The following is a 22,451-nucleotide window of genomic DNA, read 5'->3' as shown; positions in this document are numbered from 1 at the left end:
TATTCTCTATAAGTGACTATTAGTAAGTTTGCTACTCAGCTGTATTCACAGTAGACTTCTATCTGTTTCGGAGAGGGTGGGAGTGCCAGCTGCCTGTCACATTTAAGTATGAGAGAGCAAGCTCTGAATATTCCCAGCTGAAATCAATAAAAGCCTCAGGGTTACAACACCCTCTCCAGATAGCTTGAATACAGGCATTTAGAAAACTGATCTGGAACTATTTGCTGGGTAAAATTATATGGCATAAATGCAAGTAAAGATAATAATTTATGTTATTTAACATTCTATAGTGTGATAGGATGAGAAGGTAGTGGGATTTGGCTTTTCTAAACCAACCTAATATACCATTATATAAAATTAACAGGTGTTCATATTTTTTGATGTTAGTTATTAAAGTACACTCACAAGTGTTAGTTTATGTACAGTCAGTAGAGAGTCTGTTGGAGTATTTGCTGGATCGTTCTCAGTGCAGGTAATGCATGACAAACAGGTGATGTGACCTTTTCTTCATTATGCAAATTCTTTTTGACAGGTGACCCTTAGCAATGATCTAGCTCTTCATACTAAGCAGACCTTCTGAAGCAACTCCTAACAACTGTAATTGTCAGAATCCCAATAATAGGACCATTTGTTATGAGGAGTTCCCAAGCTGGGGTGGCCGTGGTGTGCCAGTGGGACAACCCAACCACAGTCTGAAGGAGGTGCACTCACCAGATGAGGCTTCAGTCCTGGGCTCCAGTGCAGAATTGTTCCCCCACTTCACACAGATTTCTGTTCTGCCTTTTCCAGCCACTACACTGGTCTCCTGGGCGCACTGTAGGCAGTAGTCTTAATAACCAGCACACATGTTCTGCTTAGTTTACTAATAATTTACAGCAATTTGTAGCCTGTTAGTGTAATAAATTTCAGCAACACTGTTGACACAAGTTGTTATCGTGTATAAACGGCTGTGCTTTGATAAATGAATGCAGAATGTTCTTTTAAAAGTGCACCGTGTTGCTCCAGAGCATATGCTTCTTATTATGGACACGTTTCCAACTGAATGAAAGTAGAATCCTGCACTTTGGGCTTTCTGAGTACGGGTGAGCAAGGCAGGAAGATGGTCTCTTAATAATCTGAAAGACATATATTCTTACACTATTTTCAGTCTTCTGATATGTCATAAAATGGAGTTTATACAGAAACCAGGCAACTGTCTCCCGATTTCAAAGTATGTGGATTTCTTATAGAAATTTGTGGGTAGCCCCATTGGTGTCCTCCCCTTTATTTGAATGATCCAGCAGCATTTTCTGTCCATTACTTTTGCCTTTGGGTTAATCTTATACATACAGTGTAAGTTAGGTACTTTTCCTTGTGGTGAAAATTTCTTGCTAACAAGAGTAGGCAAGCAAAAGATTTTTTTTTGAGAGAGAGATTTTACATTTTTAGGTCTTTTATCTGCACCATATACTATACATATCCTATATGATTCAAGATTAATATTTTGGATAAAGTGTTTGTTCCTACCAGTTAATAGATGACAGAGCCGATTATCCATTAATGTGACTCTCACAGTACAACACATCATTTGCACAGCAGAAAGAAGGTATTTTAACCAATTAATCTATACAGTAGGCAAAGGATTTTCTTCTCATTATATTAAACTCATTCTTTGGAATTAGTATCTCTATTCTAAGAATTTATATTTGATAGGAGTGGTATTTTCTCAGAAACAAACAAAAAAGGAGTTGTTACCACTTGCTTTTTTAATGACTTTCTTGCTTTTGGTTATACTGGGTACCTCTTTCAAGCCTCACACAGTTCATTTTTAAAACCTAAAATGTCACCATGCCTGCTGTACAATATGCAGGCTTTTGTCAGGCTTTTAGGGTCAGATGCCTTCCTGTATTATATGTGAAATAATAATTCATCTCCTTAAATAACTTCATGCTCTTACCCACCTTTCACTCTACCACAAAGAGAAAATAAACAAAGCTTTAGAAAATATTATGAAATAATAAAATCCATATGATGATAAAATATTAGCAGAACAATAACCTTTGGAAACTTTACTGTAATCACATTAATTTTTGCATTCATGTCTGTCCAATGTGTCAGAGTTGCATATAAAATCTTGGTTATATCACAAACTAATCTAAATCTGCATGGGGAAGTTTTGAAAGATATTAGAGGCTTTTCAAGGATGCAGAGCTGTTTCTTTAGAGCATGCTGTTGCCCTGTGAATGCAACATGTTTGGTTCCCAGCTATGTTGTGCTTGGTAGGAGGGGAGGTTTGTGTTCATAGAATCATAGAACAGTTTGGGTTGGAAGGGACCTTCAAAGGTCATCTAGTCCAACCCCCTGCAATAAGCAGGAATATCTTCAACTAGAGCAGGTTACTCAGAGCCCCATCCAGCCTGGCTTTCAATGTTTCCATGGATGGGGCATCTACCAACTCTCTGAGCAACCTGTTGCTGTATTTTACCACCATCATTGTAAAAATTTCTTCCTCACATCTAGCCTGAATCTCCTCTTCTTTTAGTGTTGCCACTGATCCTGCTGCAGTGGGCAGCAGGACTGCCTGGAAAGAGGGCTCAACCCCAGCAGTGAAATGTGGCTGTGTTACAGCTCAGCTTTTCTTTCCAGTGCCTTATCTTACTTCCATTGTGCATCTTCCATCTCTATCCCCACCCCCAACATTTTCCTCTACTTACACTGGGAAAATGCTGAAGCTCTACAGTTTAAATGCATTGTAAATACCCTCCTGAGGGAGAGGGTTTTTTTGCTGTTGCTTCCATGTAGGCTACTTAATGTTCCTCATACCATAGTATCTGAGGAACACATTGGTTGTGCCCTTGTGGCAGAGTACTGCTCCACAGTCCTTGCACTGCTACTCTGGAAACTGCTACTCCTTCCACAGCAAGTGCCCAGTTCCCTTCCAGAGCGAACCTGAGGACAAATGCATGGCAAAATACATCTACTTCATTGCATATATTCAAGGGTTGTATGAAGAATTATATCCAACAGTGACAGATAACACAACAAACACTGAAAATGCAGGATGCTTCACTCTGTTTCTTGGGAATTGAGCTGCTAAAAATCGTATCAGTTTATGCTGAAATGACTGTATTTCTGTTGTTTTAAGTGGAGGTACAATTATGTTGTGGATACAGTTGGTTTTGCAGATGCATCTTTTGCTTTCTTTCTAAATTTGAAATTATCCTTGGGATTTGAAAGATATGGGTGCATTTCTGAAATTCATTTTCTTACTGATCATTATGTATTCTTTTTAAATGCCTGACCCCTGCCATCTGTTCACAGGTAAGCCAGTTATGATTGTTACTGAATATATGGAAAATGGGTCCTTGGACAGCTTCCTACGGGTAAGTGCAATGGAAAACTGAAAGGTGCAGAACTGGCTCTATTTCTGAATTACTTTTGAATTTACCACCACTCTACTCTGACTCATCATGAGCTCTTGTTGCTTGATATTTCATTATTTCCATTTGGTTTTGTGTGCAAGTAGGGATCTGCTAGTCCATTTTGACTGTTTACAGTAAACATTATTCCAAAATGAAGAAAACTTTGGGTTTATGAGTATGTCACATCTATTAAAAAAATTCTGGCATGCAAAAATGAAAATAGTTTGCAGTTTGCAGTTATGCTTATTGGTTGGCAGCCTGTAAGTCTTACCAAGAGATTTCCAAAGTGAATGGATTTGTGGAAATTTTTCAGTAAACCAAGTGAGCCAAGAGCTGTTTCTCTAAATGTGAAAAGTTTAGGGAATAATTCTATACCTCAGGGTGTTTGAAATGTTTTGCTAGCAAACTTTATTGGCCTGTTTTCTTTCCCCAACCTTAGACATACTAATACTGTTGTTGATTTATCTTTGTTTTCTGTCAAAGTTGGTAGTGAGCCTAAAAAAATTTAAACGCTCCCTGTGTCACCAAGATTTACTTGTGGCAAAACAAGAAGTGTAGCAGAAATGAAATCCCATCTGACGGGAAACACTAGTTTAATTTTAATTTGTTAGGGCAAACTCAGCTGTGGCTGAGAGACTACTTTGGTTCTGCCACGGTTGAGTGACATTATCCCCCAAATTCATAACACTGAACTAGACATTTAGCCCCAAAAGGGGATATATTGTCAACCTTAGTTTCAGTATGTACTATATATGTTATGATGTCCACTGGAGCATGTAAAATACATATGAATAGTGTGTCAGTATATCTAAATGAAATATATCTGTACTGAACTATATATATTTTGTTTAGGCTTATAATTCTTGAAGAAAGCTCTGAGGAATGAAGAATAATTTCTGACTGTACGAAACAGTTGTTCAACTTGTTTCTTTATTTTAGTGTGGTTTTTTGGTTATTTGAGGGTTGTTTTTTTTCTCTTTTTTGTTTGTTTGTTTGGTTTATTTTTTGTTGGTTTGGTTTGCTTTTTATTAGTTGTGTGGAAACATAGATAAGAACCTTGTGACTCATTAATATCACAGGCAACTCAGGCCACATAACCCTGCTATAGAGGACTTTTAAAACTGGTCAGTTTGATTTCCTTATTGCCATTGGAAGGCTGTCTGAGCATCTCGATCTCATTCCTTTCATGGTTAGAAACTTTCTTCCTATTTCAAACTAAATCTTCTCCAGGGTCTATATACATCCTCTTGTGTTGGCTCTAGTTAAAGAAGGTTTCATAACAGGGAACTGCTAAGAGTCTTATAATAATGAATTTCTTCATGAAAGGGAGTTTTGAGTCACTCTTTAAAGCATCTGCTGTGCCATATATTTGCTTAATGTTTACAGTGCTAATATTGCCTCTAAGCTTATTAATCAAAAATGAAATTAATGCAGTCATTCTTGCAGGCTCATTCATGTGAGCTCACCCCACATGGCAGAACCAGGTCCCATGTATTTAATAAATTTCTGGGAGAAGCAGCAGGAAGAGCTGCCTATGGTGATAAATTTACAGCACTGGGGAATTCATTTGAGAGCACTAGAATGTACTGGTGTCCCATTGTCTATGTATCTATATATCAATATCAAAGCTAGATGTTAACAAACAGCACTGGTAAGAGCTGAGCGATTTAAAATAAGTCTAGAAGTAGATAATTAGAAATGTATGCAGCTATTGTTTTCTAGGCTGTCACAGTGTGATTAAGTGATTTTTGTTTTCCTGAAGTTGAGGAAAATTTTGAGGAATGAGTTTAAACTTAATGGAATTTGAAAACCACTGAATCACATCAGTATTTGCTTTTGTTAGGAAAAAAAAAATGCTTGCGTAATAGAAAACTTTCATTATTCCATTGAGTAAGTCTGGGATTTTCACTAATTCCTATGGCCTTTCAGGGAAGTTGGACATCTGTTTCTCTAAAATCCTGGCACTCCAGTCTCAGGAGCACACACAACTTCAATTTATATGCTGCTTTCACACAGATCCCATCTAGGAAATCAAAATTCTGATGACAACAAGAATGGGAAAAATTGATTTTTATCTAAATTGAAAATCTGTCCCCTTCCCTCAGGTGACTGGGAAATTATCCTCCACAGACCGAAGTATTTCAATGTGTGGTGTTTAAATCATGACCCCTGACTCGTGAGCTCTTCCCTTGAAGAGCTTCCAGGATCATTATCAAAAATCTGTGCAAGGATGAACTTAAACAATCTCTGAAATGACATTTCAAATGTTTTCCAGAAACATGATGCCCAGTTCACAGTCATTCAGCTAGTAGGCATGCTGCGAGGGATCGCATCTGGCATGAAATATTTGTCAGATATGGGTTACGTCCATCGAGATTTAGCTGCTCGTAATATCCTCATCAACAGTAACTTGGTGTGCAAAGTCTCAGATTTTGGTCTCTCTCGTGTACTGGAAGATGACCCGGAAGCTGCTTACACCACACGGGTGAGTTTCTGTGTTTATTTAAAATTCGTGTTGATTGTGTGTGGTTAGACTGAAATCTGAGGGAGTCCCCGAGGCTTGTGCTCTGTGTTCTAGAGGCCATCCAGTCTTGCATGCCAAGAGATGTTCAATAAAACGTAAACTCATCACAGCTATTTTTTAATTTATGTACCAGAGAAGACAGAAGCAAAAAAAATATGGTTTCTGCTGGTAGATTATTTTTCTTAAAGTATGCAAAATCCTTAACTCAGTTTCTGCTGGGTGTGTAAAGGGGTCAATACTACTGGTAAGGCCTGAGTTTGTTTGGCACACAATAGTGTAAGGCTTCATATGTGCTTTGAGCAGGTTTTGTTACACTGATGATCTAGCTCCCACCTAGTAAAAAAAATTCTACCCAGCAATAATTTTGTTTGGTTTGGTTTTTGGTTTTTTTACCTTTTTGTCTCTGCTAGTATGGTGGGAGATATGTCTGATTGGAGCATAGTGATATTGCTGTTCTACAGCGGTGTATGAGCTGTACCTGCTGTTGTACGCCTACCTAACTGAGTAAAAACTTGAGTAAAACAAAAAAAAAAGAAAAAAAAAGAAATTTTGCTTAACAATGTAGTAAACCTCCTGTACTTTCTCCTCCCTATATCATACATACAAATTGGAACCCATCTCTTGAAGCTGTAATGATATCTGACTTTCATCCTGAGACAGAGAAGCTTTTATGAGATAGGGGACTTCCCATGGTGCAGGCTGCTGCTTGCTTCATTTTTGGATTTCATCCTTCCTGAAAAGCTACCTGGAAGCTACAAGGTTGACTTAGAGCCTTAGGAAAGCCACAGTGTCTTCTAAATACAGCCTTTCTGCACCTCTTGTTCTCACTTGAATAATGCTTCTGTTTTATTGTGGAAACCTTGAAGGCATACATGTAGTTTTGTGTATATAGATATTACACTGGGCTGTCTGTCTATTCGCTTTAATCCTATTGCAAGTGGATTTTATTAACTTTAGAAAAAGTGGCATTAATATTCAGTATCTTAGAGAAGTGTAATTTGCAGTGATGCCTAGTAATCATCTCATCTTCACTGTACAAACCAGATTAGAGTAGAATGTATCAGCAAAATCTTAATGTGGGTTTTCCAGTGCTTCCTTCATTCCTGATCACTGACAAGAGTAATCACTTATTGTGGTAGTTTGCATGTTATATTCTTCATGATTGAAATAAAATAACATGTGAGAAATGAACCTTTACCAGGGTTTGAAATTCAGTTCTCTTACTCCAAAATTCATCTGGGCATGCGAACTAATCTATAACTTAGTAATGACATTCTGTGTACTCACATTAAGAGCTGAAGATACCTTTGAGTCCTAGTTAACTTAGATGAAAAAGTTGTTTAGGGAGGAAAAAGTAGCTCTTCATCAAACTACATAGCACACAGCTTTCTGAGGGAAGCAGACTTTCCTGAAAATGAAGTGTATGTCAGTGACTTATACCCGTGGGTGGCTAGGACAAACCAGGGTGGATGAGGGGTCAGTGTTTATCAGCCAAGGCTATGTGGGAATTTCCTACAGCCAAGTGCAGTGTTGATTTTTTTTTTTTCTTCCTCTCCTTCTGCCACCTATTTTCTAACCCTGCCTGCCTATTTACATTTAGATAGTGAAATGAGATGGAAAAAATGTATTTTGTAAAGTGCAATCATCTGTATTCAGTAAACTCCATCTGGCATTTATGGTGTATAAGCAAACTACTGCAGGAAGATGCTCAGATAATTAAAACCTTCAAATACAACCTAGGACAAATCTAATTTTCTTCAAAAGTAGTTGCTGAACGTACCTGTGCCACATCTTGACTCTGAGAGAAGGACAAGGCTATTTGCTGTTCATCTTTTGCTCAGGTTTCCTCTGAAGTGAATCTTGTATACATGCCCAGATAGTGTGTCCCTGGAGTATGTCTGATCTTCAGCTTAAACAAGTGAGGACCATGAGTGCGAAACAGAGCTCCAGTCCACTGGAAGAAAGCGGGACAGTTCATGTTCCTGCTGCTTAGTCATATCACAAAGCATAGGACTGTTGCCTAGGCTGCTCCTACTGCCTTTCACAGGCACAAATTATATGGCAAAACCAAGACAAAAGTAGCGTCACTTTTTAAAATACTGGCATCACCCCAAACATTTTAATGCCTTTACAACTAATGAATCAAAACTAGTCAGTAGGATCTTTGAAAAGACAGGAAAAAAAAAAGAAAAAAATCTAAATTATGAACACAATTCCAAACATTCAAACAGTAAAGACTATTTATTATTGAGTGGAGACTTTTGCCCCCCCTCTACTTCTTCCCACTACCAGTTTTCCATTTAATATCAGTGGTGCTAGGGAAATTCATAGAATTAGCTGCAAAGATAGATATTTTATTTATTTAGCCTCATGTTCTGTCCCTATTTTCCACCTGTAAATATTAAAGCCTGAGAACAATTCCATTACTTTAATTCATAATTGCAATTCAGGATTGGTCTGCCCCCAAGAAACCCAGTCAGCCCTTCAAGCTTTCAATACACACCACTGACTGGGTGAAATTTTATGTTTTTCTGTTCTTAAAAGCTGTGTCTGAAGCTTTGCATAAAGGATATGAGCATGTATCCCTTTATATATCAATAATGTATATATCCCTTTATAAATCAATACATAATCCGTGATATTCATGCTATTGTTCAAGAACTCTGAAGAACAATGCAAAGATCACAGGTGCACATGTGAAATACAGGGAATCAGGACTTGTAAGGAAACTTTTCTACCTAACAGAGTCATTCTTTACCTCCTGAATTATTGTCAGTGACTTGATACCACAAAAGGCCTCTGGTAGCCTGTGGTCTGCCTGCTTACAGAAGCAGAAACCAGCATGTGAATTAAGCTGCCTGAGTGTTTGGATTTTTTTTAACTGAGCCTTTGTGCCGGAGGGGATGTACTGTAACTATCTGCATTCTCCATACCTATTCACTTTTAATTGAAAGGCCAAGACTGTATTAAAATTGTCATTGCCAAATTGATTCTTTCTATTCTTATTATTTTTAGATGGCTGTATGACAAGTAGGTGGACTAATAACGATATGAAGTAGAAGTAAATTTAAACCATCACACATGTAGAGGGACTGCAATTATGTCTCTCAAAGGCATAATAATTGGGTAATCAGTAGATTGACTATTTAAACGCATATTTGGATACAGTATTGGTGTTCATGGCATTTCAATGGAAAACTCCATCCAGTTATTCTATTTCTTAAAAAATACAGTGATTTGATGGCAAGTAAATATTCTGGTAGCCTGTGCCCCCAGGTGATGGTGCCAGAGCAGGCAGGGCACCCCAAAGCACTGCTCAATTGTGTGCCACAGGGAAGGGCACACAGGTCCTTTCTGTTATGCACATTATTGCAACTGCTTGACAGAAATTTGTCGTGGTTTTTCCCTATACATGCAAGAATACATTAATACAGTCTGAATGCATTGAAGGATTTGGTAAAGAAAGAAAAAAAAGAAACACAATTTCTCTTGCATGATAAACATGAGAGAGCGAAGCAGTGGTCTGTTATCATTTACCACTCAAGAAGAAGAAAAGTCAAGATAAAATACTCATTTGTAAGGGATGAACAATTAACACTGTGTAAATTTCAGGTACTGAAGAGAGCCTAAGTCAGGTTCATCTCAATCATATGAAACCATCTTTTCTGTGTACCAGTGAGATATCTCCTGAACTGTCTTCATGTAATGAAATATGTCAGGCTTTTACCTTCAGGTTTTCCTGCAAAGTTCTTTCAATAATTCTGTTAGAATCCATTTTTCTTGATTCTTGTCTCCCCAGGCCTGTGGCTTAGGTGCCTGTGGCAGTCACCCTGTAACAGATTATAAATCAGAATACTGGAATGTGTTATGAAGGCCTGGAAACAGCTGCATTGTGCTGGAGTGCCAGACACGCAAGAAATAAATTGAGGAGTTCATTGGTTTTAGATGAATTATGCTGAACAAGCAGATACTGTAGGTAACACTGCTCCACCTAGAGCAGATAAAACTTTCAGTCACTGCTGGCTCACTAATTTCAAACCCCAAGCATGGTTCTCTTACCTATACTGCAGTAGCAAACTCCTACAACTCCTAATACTACTGCTTGCTTTCTACTCAAATTCAGGGAGCTTATATGGCTTCCTGATGAGCACATTCTTAAAGAAAGACCATGACAAAAATATATAAAACTGTGTCTGTCTTCAGAAAATAATCAGTAAATATATTACCAACAGCTAGTGATGCATACACATGTAGACTTCTCTTTATAAACCTGTATCAAATAGATTTGGGCAAACCTTTTTCCTAGGCATATCTGTAATGATTTTTCATTTAGTGAGTTTGTCTTACATGTTCAGTCCTGATAGTACTAATTTTGAAGGGTAGGAGCCCACTGGTACCAGCCAATAATATTGGGGTTTCAGATTTTCCAGTGGAGGATAAGCAACAGAGACAGCAGATAAAGATTAATTTGCTTGAAAGCCTAATGGACATAAAATAAATCATATTAAAAAAAAAAAAAAAAATGCGCAAGCTAGGGTTTCCTAGTACATCATAGTAGTTTGCAGAGCAGGTATCATTAAATTAATCTTAAATATTGGGAGACTGGGGAAAGTGGGTTAAAAAAAAAATAAATGAGAGACGAGTAAAGAAACACGTATGGGAGCTTAGTTTTTCCAGCTCCAACCCTATGGTCTAGAAGAAAGTGTTTGGTTTAATTTATGTGAAGGTAAATTATGTAAGACATCTTTGATCCTGACAAAGGATATTGCAAAGAATATCCTGATTTCTGGTAAAGCAGAAAATTGGAGAAGTGATGCGTGTTCAAATGAGGTGTGTATGTCTCAAAAATGATGGAAGTGTGCCCAGGTGGCCAAAAAGGCCAACAGCATCCTGGCTTTTATCAGGAGCAGTGTGGTCAGCAGGACTAGAGAAGTGATCATGCCCCTATACTCGGCACTGGTGAGGCCCCACCTTGAATCCTGTGTTTGGTTTTGGGCCCCTCATCATAAGGACATTGAGGTGTTGGAGAGAGTTCAGAGGGCAATGAAGCTGGTGAGGTGACTGGAGCCCAAGTCTGATGAGGAGCAGCTGAGGGAACTGGGGCTGTTTAGCCTGGAGAAAAGGAGGCTGAGGAGAGACCTTATCACTCTCTACAACTACCTGAAATGAGGTTGTAGCATGGAGGGTGCTGGTCTCTTCTCCCAAGTAACAAGTGATAAGATGAGAGGAAATAAGCTCAAGTTGTGCCAGGCGAGGTTTAGATTGGATATTAGGAAAAATTTCTTCATGGAAAGGTCTATCAGGCATTAGAACAGACTGCTCAGGAAAGTGGTGGAGTCACCATCCCAGGAGGTGTTTAAAAGGCCTTTAGACGAGGTTCTTAGGGTCATGGCTTAGTGCTAGAGTTAGGTTATGGTTGGACTCGATGCTGAGGTTATCTTCCCACCAAAATAATTCTATGATACTGTGATTCTATGAAAAGGGAATTTCTAATGCGGAGTGATTATGTTATTTTTTTTATTTCAAAACAGACTATTTGAATTACAGCCAGCCTCATAATTTTCAAAGGTAATAGCGATAGAAAACTGTTCATTTAGCTTGATACAACTCTTCAGATTTTCTCCATATATTGCTATTGTGTTAAAATGCTTATTTGTCAAAAAAATCTCTACCAGAACCTTTTTTTCTGTTCTTGCTCTTAAATTATTCAGAAAACAAATCAACAAAGTCTCCTCTAAAATACAGAGATAATATTGACATTTTTATTACAAACTGGGGAGCACAACAGCAAAATTACAGTGGCAGTTGATTGCTTTTTTAGCTAAATTTTCATACTCTTCTTATTTTACTCTTATTTATGGTAATGCTACAGGTATCTGTAGGCTCATATAGAGTTACTGCTGAGACTTAGCAAAGAAAATTTATTTTCTTGTAATGGAATCCAGAGTTGATGTACCTTCATTTTTCACTAAAACAAACGAAGCTAGAAGAACTTTGTTTCATTGGATTTATAATCTTTCTTGCCTTGCAATAAAGCAATCCTAAAATGTTAAGAGACTAATTATTGTCATTTTTTGTAAATGTGTTTCTCCAGTTGTGCAAATTACTTTTTTCATAAGATTATAAAGGTAAAGACTTTCTGTCACATATATTTCCTGCACTTGCCTAAAGCGCTCATGTTCTAGCCATAAGCAAACTTTTCTGTGTGACATCTGGCAATTTTTTCTCTGGGGTTCAGCAAGAAGGGATTCATTTTTGTATCTTAGCATGAAACTGAAAAAGTGAACCTGAAGCCACTCATGGAAATTCTGATTTTTTAGCGAATAAGATTCTGAAAACTCCAAAATGATACAGAATCAGTCATTATGCTGATGCAAGAAAACCAACATAACTACTCTCTGCCTCAAGGGCTTTCTGATGTGGCATGTCATAGGTGTGTGTTGTGCCATCCCTTTATTAAAAATGTAGCTGAAGCAATTGCTGGAGAGTGAGACCCAGCCTGGCTACATCGCCAGGAGCCCACTGGCAACACGTAGCTCTTTATCTTTCTTTTTTCAAATCAGGTGGCACAGTATCTTTCCAAGCAGTGTTGATACTGGGTGTCCAGGCACAGGGGGAGGGATCAAAAGAGGCTTGGGGCTTGTCTGAGGTGGCAGTGCTACCAAGGAAGCAGCCAGGATCAACAAGAAGCTGTCAGAAGCAGCAAGGATCAACAGTTCCCTCTTTTATGTCTCCACCTGGCCAGGAATTTGAAACTTTTTGTCTTGAACTAAATGCCAGTATTGGTCTGGCCTGTTCCATGCTGGACACATTCACCCATGGAAGTGCTGGCACGGAGATGGAGCTCAGAAGCCCCTGCCAGCTGTAGGGCATAGTGGTGGCCTCTTGCATCTGGTCTCCAGGAGCCCCACAAGCTGCATATTCCAGATGTTGTCCACTGGGTTTGGTTTGATCTGTAAAAGTCCTTTGCAATTCAGGTCTCTGGTCATGTAGAGGCAGTTTTCTCCTCTCAGTTGAGATGAGTTGGGTTGGATGGTCACCCTGTGGGCAAGTCTGTGCTGGGAGGGCTGGCATCGCGGGCATGTAGCCCGGGGTTCCCCTCAAATGTGTGTGTGCCATCAACATCCAGGCACCTTGGCCTTGCACCTGAGCTGCAAGTCTGCTCAGTTTTGTGGGCGACTTCTGAGCCTGTGAGGTAAGTGAGAGAAGTTTGATTTGGAAGCTCTTTCTGTTCATGGTGGCGGGATTTTTTTTGGTGTACATTTAGGATATGGCTTTCCCCCGGTATTGACATTCTTTATTGGAAAACAAAGTCCACTCTGCTAGTATGCTTAGAAAAAAAAAGTAGGATTGATTTTTTTTTATCATCCTCACATCTAAAAGTATAAGTGGATTTGTTGTGAGAACACTAAGACACAGGAGAGTTTTCTTGTTTCTTTGCTGTGCCTTGGATTCATTGAGGGACCCCAGATGTTTGTAAAGTGGGTGCTCATGTACTATTGTTTCTCAATAGCATATGAGAAAGACTATCATTTTTATATTCTTGGTACTGTTACGGAACAGAATTGGGAATTATTAGTAAACCTGTAATTAACAGAAAATACAATGTACTTTTAGTGACCAAAGGACATCATCTTACAGATTTCCAAGTTTGAGAGAGAGAGAGATATCAGGCTCTCTAGTCTGTCTTCTGTGATGAAACAGTGGTTTCCAATCCTGCTATTTATTTTATCTGTCATATTTGTTGGTCCACAAGTAATAAGGAAATTCAGTGTTTACCTAATTTTAAGGGTTGTGTGTGAAATGAAGGTTTGTCTTTTAGTTAAGGTAGGGACTCTGCTAAACAGGACGGAATCCATAAACACTGCATGCCAAGATACATTCCCTCTCTGACCTTTACCAAGCCTCTAAGATCTATCTAGTAACATTTTGGAGGTCTAAATTGTAGCCTGATTCAGGCCTGCCTGTGTTGCTTATATTTAATCTAATTTGTGCGATATGAGCCATGAAATTGCAGATGCTTAGGCTCCAGTGTATTTAGGGTATATTTAGGTTTTTAATTAGCACTAATGTCCACATTTCTGTTGTTAACCAAGCTAGTTAATCTAAAGCTTGTGTGTGTATCACTACTTTCAGTGGAGGTACACTTTATGGAAGTGTTGGCAAAGCATTAATATATTTACATTTTATTTCTTGCTGATTATTCAGCGGAAATACGAGCACTTCCTTCCCACACAGGTTATTGTGGAGATACGTATATGACTGTAGTATATGGGCATTTCAGAGGTACCTCAAATAGCTAGTCTAGTGTGAAATCTTCAGAGTGCATCTCTGTACATGTTGTGCATCTCCAAAACTGGAAATGACTTTAAACTCTCACAGTTTTCTGTATTCAAATACATTCCCTCCAGAATTACCTCAAGTAACAAGTTTTGCACCACTATCTTTTAGAACTTCTCAAGTGTGACTCACAAATCAGAGTCTTGCAAACCTCCATCAAAGCTGGCACCATTGGAAATTGTCTTTTTCCTCTAATTCTCATTTTGCAGAAACTCAGCCTGAGGCTGCTAGTGTGCGTGTTACTGATTTGACCTATGCCACCAAGTGGCGGCCATAACCAGAGAGAGATGTTCCCCTAAATGTAATATTAATTGTAATGGTAGCTTTAATTCTTTTCAAGTTTACATCATTTAATGACGGCTTGCTTCTCTTGTGACTGTAAAAGTTGTTTAAGACCACTTCCCCAGATGGCATTTCTGTACTCTTCTCTCTGCACAGATGACCCCATCTGAATCTGCCTTTCTGTGACTGTCTCTGACGGCTTTCTCTGGAATAGGAAATTGTGCATATGGTCACACTCAGTGCCTTGTGCAATCAAAAACTTGGTGTTAATGAAACAGAAACATTGTGGCCCCTCATTTTCCTCAAATGTCTTAGAAAACCTGGGGTGAAAACACGGTGAAACCATGCAGGTTCCGCACCAACAGAAAATTCACTTGAAATGGCTTATGAGTAGCCAAGTCCAGCCCTTTTGTGCTACACAGAAAAAGAGATCTAGGATGCAAATGAGGACCTGATACTAGCTTTTTCATCCTTAATGCTGTATGACTGTCTCACCAGTTCTTGGACATTTTATAACTGAAAATCAAATGTACTTAACTTACCTTTTATTATTATCTGAGCATATTTTGCTATACATAAATATGCATGTATACATAGGTATATGTATACTATACAATATATCTATACCTCCGTTTGATTTTGCACAACAATGTATTTTACTCTGTTTAGTGTGCAAGATGCTTTCATTGTAAATGGCATTAGCATTTTCCATTTTTTTAGCATTTTCCATGTTTTTTACACCAGTATAATAATAATAACTGAGAATCTCAGAGACTTATTTAAAATAATCAGTCATGCAAAATTATATTAATTGTCTTACAGTCAAATAAACTGTTTTATTTTGGTCTTCTCCTAGGGGGGCAAGATTCCTATCCGATGGACATCACCAGAAGCCATTGCATATCGGAAGTTCACATCAGCCAGTGACGCATGGAGCTATGGGATTGTTCTCTGGGAGGTGATGTCTTATGGAGAGAGACCATACTGGGAGATGTCCAACCAGGATGTGAGTATATTGTTATCTGAGCTGTGTTCTCAAATAATGGATCAAGCTGTGAAAGGAAGTGAAGCATAATGAAACCAGGTGGCTCCGAGTTTTTAACATTGACATTGAATAAGATGTAGAAATAAAAAATTCTTAATCTCCCGGGCCAGGTAAAAGTTCTAATGAACTTAACAAAAAGACAGCATCTTTTTGGCAGTGTATTTCGGACCTTTGAAGGAACATATTAGAGAATTTTATCATGCTGGTGGTTTTCTGTAGGATAATTCAAACAATTCCACTACAATGAGGTCATTGCCTTTTACATTCCTTAGCTTATTGTTAGAAAACCCTCCTAAATTTCTGTTGATCCCCTTTGGTTCCACTTGTATAATATTCTGTAGAAGTTTTCTGTAAATGTCAAATACACAGAATAAATGGCTCTTGGCACTTGTGAAAAAGAGAAGCAAAGCATTTCTACTAAGAGGTTAATGAAACCAAAATACTTCTGGAAGTAATCAATGGATAAAATAGAGAAGTAGAGTGATCCAATTAAAAGACTTCCAATACAGGTTTCTTTGCAACATTGCTAAACTATCCAAGCCTGCAGTCCAAATGATTGATGGATCACTCCCAGTATTTTTGTAAGAAGCAAAACATTTTCCCAAATAATATTTTTTTTATATATGTATTTTTTTTTTCTGTTGGCTTATTAATCCTAGATTTATTCCATGGGAATAAATAAATCACATTTTCTGAAATGCAGTCACTGACACAAATAGGTTTTTTCAGGGGGTTGATATATATCTTTAACTAGTACTAAATTCAAAAAAGTCAGTAACAGTAAAAAGAGAAAGAAAACTTCCTTTCAAACGAGTACCTCTGTAACGCAAGCCTGTGCAGAAAACTAAGTATTTCTTTTAATTAGTCATGAGCAGTTTTTCTATTGTTTGTGGAGGTTAATGAATTGCACTATATATGCTGATGTACCAGTGGAACGCCTTTAATAATAGCACATTCAAAATCAGAAACAGAAGGGTTAACCTCTTTATCTGCTTAATGACTGCTTAAACCACAGACTGTTTTCCTATTCCTGTTCTGACTCAGTATAGTTTTTTTCTGCTTTTGAATTAACTGATCCAGTTAAAAGTGAAAAGTTAACAGAATTTGGCTTTATAATTTTCTACTTAGAATGCATTTTCATACATTTCTTTTTTAATTCGTGGTGCAACAGATGAAGAGATAGATCAAGAGATGTTATGCTCCAATGAAAAGGTTGTATTAAAAAGCTTTGTAACAGTGTAAATACTGGGCATTGTTTTTTGTTTGTTTGGGTTGGTGTTTTTTTTTTTTCCCAATGTAGACAAATGATAAAAGAACTAGGCCTGCCCTGCCTAGTTGGAAGTGTACAGGTATCCTTGTGGTAAGTTTGAAAAATATTTTTGGCCTTGTGAGATCAGTTACATCAAACTCTTTCCACAAGACCTTCTGTCTATCAGTTCAGGATTGCCCATGAGAAGGTAGGTTCTTTTTCTGCCAAGTGCAGTGTCCAATGGAGAGTGTGGGAATCAAGTGCTGCTGAGGATGATCAGATGACAGTCAAGACCTTTTGAAGTTTTGCATAGTTAAGCAAGCACCTTACTAACTGTAGCTTTTGTTTATGCATTGAGTTCAACTAAGTGTGAGTTTTACAGATCCTTTCCAGACTCTCACCTTCCTCAAAGTCATATACTGTATCTTAACTCCCCTACAGCCCTTTCTGTATGCCTAATTTACAGCCTAGTTTACTTTGCAGATAAACCAGAGGCATTGCATGGTGAGACAATTAGTGAATAAACACATTTGTTTAAACACAGAATGTCCATGTTAAAGTGGTTCATAGAACTGATAAAAACAAGTAGACTTGAGTGCCTTTAAGTTTTCAAAAACTTTTATCCTTGTGCAGGTGATTAAAGCTGTTGATGAAGGGTACCGCTTGCCACCTCCCATGGACTGCCCAGCTGCCTTGTATCAGCTGATGCTGGACTGTTGGCAGAAAGACAGAAACAACAGACCCAAGTTTGAGCAGATTGTCAGCATCCTGGATAAGCTGATCCGTAATCCCAGCAGTCTGAAAATAATCACCAATGCAGCGGCAAGGTGACATATTAGATCTTACATTGTACATAAAGAAATGTCTTTGATTTTGTCATCTTTCACAATTAGAATTTGTTTACTTTGTTCAGCTGCTTGTTCAACTTTTAACTGTAGCTGTTCACAATCTTGAAGGCTAGAGAATGCTTCCTGACTAGCCCTTCAGAAGGTTTTACTATTATTATTATTATAATTTTTATTATTGCTGTTATTTTTATTAATAATTTGCTATTGTTTATTCAAATGCTGAAAAGCTGTAATGCTATGGTTTTGAATCCCATTGTAAGATTGAGCAGAGGTTTGTGAGAAAAACACAGATGGCAGATATGGCCATCACGTGATCTTCCTTTTCATTCTGACCTTATGTGTTTTAAGTGCTTAGTGTTTCACAGGTTACAGCTAGTCATGTTCCTGAATATCTTTCTGAATTGGGTCCAGACACATATTCCACACTCTTACACTCTGTTCTCACAAGTCACCTGAAGTTTAATCATATGAATAGACTTTTTGCTTTCAACACAACCCACAAACTTAAAAATGCACTGGTGTTCCCTCTTGGACCATTGCCTTAACTAGGAATTCATTTCCAACCTGTGCAATATTCCTGAACGCGTTAAAAACATTCATTATAATCCTGGCTTTGCAACTTATCCTGGAACATCACTATCATGAGATAAGAATTATCTCATTGAGAGAGTGTAACTGAAGAGTGGGCTGACACCTAAGGACATAATGAGGATGTGGTGAAATAAGAGCTTTGGTTAAGTAGGGTTTAAGTGAACCAGTTTATATCATGCACAAAATCTCATACTCTTACTGAAGTGATCTGAAAAGATGTAAAATGACTTTCAGCATGAATACTAGCACAAAATCTTCTGTCCACAAATCAAGCAGAGTCAGGAGAAATGCAGTCTGCTGCTCCAGACCCAGGTCTTAGAGGGTGTTTCAGTGGGTGAGAGACCAGAGTCTGACAGGAGGCAAACTTGAGACAGGAACACAGTGAAGTGTTCCTCTCAAACCTTCACTTCTAATGCAGCACACTTCTTGCCATGGCAATTGAATGGGAAGGCACAGAAAGGACATGCATCCTGAGCTAGAGGCTGGTGATCCTAATTACCTCCTCTTGCCATTCCAGAGACGTGAGAAAAAAAAGCAGAGATGGGAGGAGGAAGACAACCATACTAATGGGCTCTGCTTTTAAAAATATATAATGAGAGAAGACTGCTTGCACAGTAATTATATTTCAATAATTTAATTGGTGAGCATTTAAAACGCAGTAAACCAACATGCTTATTGAAACAATTATTTCTGTTACCTACCAGGTAACAGAAAACAAAAAAAAAAGCAATCAACCAAACAACCAAACAAACAAAAGGTTGGAAAATAACCCCAGACTATTTATACACTATCTTCTCAGTCAAGCATATTTCTTTTAAACATCTTGCACCCTATGTGGCAAATGATTGCTGCAAATAATTATTTTGTAGGTATATGTTGTAGCGATCTGCTGAATAAGTGAGTTGGGGGTCATGACTATGTTTTGGTTTGGGGGTTTGATTGCAGAAACCAGTGCTGCATGTTTTGCATTCCAAACAGAGACAAAATATTCCCTGTTTCCTCTCCTTCCAATTAGGAAGGTGAACCACAGCAGAGCTGAAAACAATGTTGACCCATCATTTCCAATTTACCTGTTCACAGCCAGTAAAAGCTGACATTCTCTAACGGAGATGAAATTCAGTCTGAGGGCTGCTTGCACCTGCTGGGTTCTGCGCAGAAGCACCACAGCATGGTATTGATCTCTCCCGTTTCTCTCTTGCTCTCTTTGCCCCTCTTTCATTATATGCTTTATTGGCATGGGCAGCTGAGGCTGCACATCACTACCATGATTCCATGCTCTCTGCTTGTGTCACAACATGGGGTAGGAAGGAGGTAACACAGTAGGGGACTTCTCACAGATGCTTTAGGTGAGCACTCAGTAAAATGCTCCTCATGATAGGCTGCTGCTTTGGCTTTGAAGTGGAGCACCTTTGTGAGAAGGAGAACGTCAAAGGTGATTTTAATTCCCTCCTTCCCAATTACATTTCCACTGCTAGGTCCCTGCATCCTTTGCATTCCCAAGCAGTGCAGTATCTCTTCCTCTCTGCAGCTCCCCACTCCCCGGTGACAGACAGGGGCCTGTGGGGTGCAGGTGGTGGGCACACTGGCATGGGTGAGCCCAAGCCCTTCCCCTCTGGCAAGGCGTTTGTTGAGGTTCATGAAATGCGTGATCCTGATCTGTGATCTCTCCATATCATTCTCCTCTCGTCAGTGTCTGAAGACCAACCCAACCTATCCTTAAACCTGAGTACAACCAGGAATTGGGTATGACAACATGAGAGGTGCTGGGCAGTCCGATGTAGATTTTGAAATCCATGATCGCCCCCATGTAACCTTTGCCAAAACTGACTAACATCAAACCTCAGGTCTGGCTGAAAGGCTGCAGCCAGCTCCACACCCCTTTGTGTCCCGTAGAGAGGCACTGCTGGCAGGCAGCACATGCTCCTTCTGCAGCGGGAGATGATGGTGCTCCTGGCTGGGGACCAAGCACTGGAGGTCCATCCAGCATCGCCTTCTGACAGACTGACAGAGAAAAATGAGAAGCCAAACTTAAAATGGGTTTGGGTCTTGCTGTGGCCTTGTATGCAGAAATATGTAACGGATAAGAAGCACAGTGAGTCAGGGCAGCTCCTTGGGAAGGAAATGCAGAGTGAGATCCCTGCCGGTATCCTTGTTCTGCCAGCAGCCGGGGAGGGACAGGCATCGCTGCAGAGGTAAAGCTCTCTGCGCTTTAGCCCTGAAGGCTCAAGGGGTTTTATCAGCTCAAATGACTGCTCTTTGTTGTTATTTGAGGCTGTAGTACTCCCGCAGCACCTCTCCCGTACCCGTAGTAAGCAATTAATCTAAATTATAGAGGTCCCAACTCTCTTTTACCTATGTCTGTGCTGCTACTGGAAGACTGCTAGAGCTTTATGTCCACCATATGCTTGTAGGTGTTCAGAATATACTTGGTCAGGAAAAATGTTTAACCTGACGATGTCTGTTGCAGATGCAAAGCCTGTCTCCCCTTACAGATTTTAGAGCTCATGTTTGTTTAAAATAGTCACAGCGCTGTTGTATCCTATTTAAAAGCACATTGCTGGAGGTGCATGGGATATCCCTGTCCCCTGGTATGTTACTGTTAACTGACTTCAGCTGAAGGATGCGCTTGACTGTACGTCTGATCCCAGGCCATAATGCAGGCACGTTTTATACTAATACCTCACAGGAATACAGGAGAGGAGTCAGAGCCTTCTATTCTATATTTCCTTTTCAGTTTTCCATCCCATCTGGCAACTCCATGGCATCTAATATTTTCTTGATACCTGAGGGGATGCTTTTATCCTTATTGATTGTCTCTTTGCAGACCGTTCTATGTGCCTGTGAACTTTACGTCAACAAAAGCTTTTTGTAACCACAGCACAGCAAACGTTTCATTATACATTTCCTGGTGTTTGTTGCGCTTTATCTCTAATTCATGTGAAAATTCCTTTCCCATTCTTTGTGAAGTAGATAGTAGGGCTGTTTTTGTCTTACCTGTTAAAATTCACTTTTTAATCATGTGGCCACCTTGAGCTCTTGGTGACAAGAGCAGCATTGGTTATGGACCCCTGGGTGTTTTGTGTCTTTTAGGCTGCCTGGAGTAATGTAGCTCTATAAGGGAGTGTAGAAATGGAACTTAGTACGCAAAAAGTTGCACAAGTCATGCAGTTTTCTAAAGCATAACCTCATGATATTTTTATTTGATTTATGTCTTGCTGTTCTTTCCTGTTTTCAGAGCATTATGTTCATTTTTATAACGGAGTCCTTAGGTTGTTTGGATATCTTTAGGGTGGAAGTGAGTTCATAGTTCTTCCAGTTTTGATCAGGTTCATTATTTTTGTTCTTGAGCTTATTATTTTTCAGTCCACTGTGTATTACTTCACATTTGTGAACATTTCATGCAGATAAAAAGCAGATGGAAAGTTTTTTAAACTTGAGTATGAGAGACAGAATCACCTCACCCACCTGCTAACCAGTTGGTCAGGCTGTGGTCTGAGAGGGTTTATTAGTTGTTGTTTCATTTGTCTGGGAAAAAACGTGTAAGCCAAGAGTCATGCAACTGGAAAAACTTTGTATACTCTGCAAATCTTAAGTGGACTCATAACACTTCATTTTCTTAATCTGTTTCTTTTTAATTTTTTTCCACTTATTTATAATTCAGGTTTTTTTATTTATAGTTCTGATTCTTATCTTTTCATATATCTATATCTATATCTATATATCTATCTTTTCATATATCTATATGATGATTGTCTCGAGCTACAATGTATATTATCATTTTATGTACATTAATTTTACTTTTACACAGGCATTTGAAAAAATGTATTTAAAACATAGTGTATAATTAAAAATATATTTAAGGCATTTCTGTGTCCCAAAGTGAATTAAGGATAGTGTGACCTTGAGGTATAAGGATTCTGATATGGGATTCAGGCAACCCAAGTGTTATGGAAGCTTTCTTACAGTTACTGTGTATGTTCACATCTGTCATGTAGGTGTGACTAAAGGAACTTATTCTTCATGAACCTACTATAAAACAGGAATAGCCAAATTAATCCATAGCTTCTGCAAAGAAAAAAGCATTCGGGAGAAAAAAAAAAAGTTTCTAATTCCAATGCACGATTTTTAGAAATTCTGAATTTCTGACAGGTCTGTGATTGATTTCAAAATT

At 38.7% G+C, this 22,451-nt stretch overlaps 1 protein-coding gene across 1 annotated transcript in view; it reads left to right on the top strand.

Annotated features, from left to right (window-relative positions):
- The window catches only part of EPHA3 (EPH receptor A3), a 228,572-nt gene that overhangs the window by 194,615 nt on the left and 11,506 nt on the right, over positions 1–22,451 (top strand). The window contains exons 12-15 of the mRNA XM_080346111.1: positions 3,301–3,362; positions 5,677–5,886; positions 15,404–15,553; positions 17,475–17,668. Coding sequence (XP_080202237.1) covers positions 3,301–3,362; positions 5,677–5,886; positions 15,404–15,553; positions 17,475–17,668 — 616 coding nt within the window. The remainder of the gene's footprint in view (positions 1–3,300; positions 3,363–5,676; positions 5,887–15,403; positions 15,554–17,474; positions 17,669–22,451) is intronic.

This window comes from Nesoenas mayeri (assembly GCF_963082525.1).
Source record: "Nesoenas mayeri genome assembly, chromosome: 1".
NCBI classification, from domain to species: domain Eukaryota; kingdom Metazoa; phylum Chordata; class Aves; order Columbiformes; family Columbidae; genus Nesoenas; species Nesoenas mayeri.
Note: the sequence above shows the minus strand (reverse complement) of the source record. Positions and strands in the feature narration are given on the sequence as shown.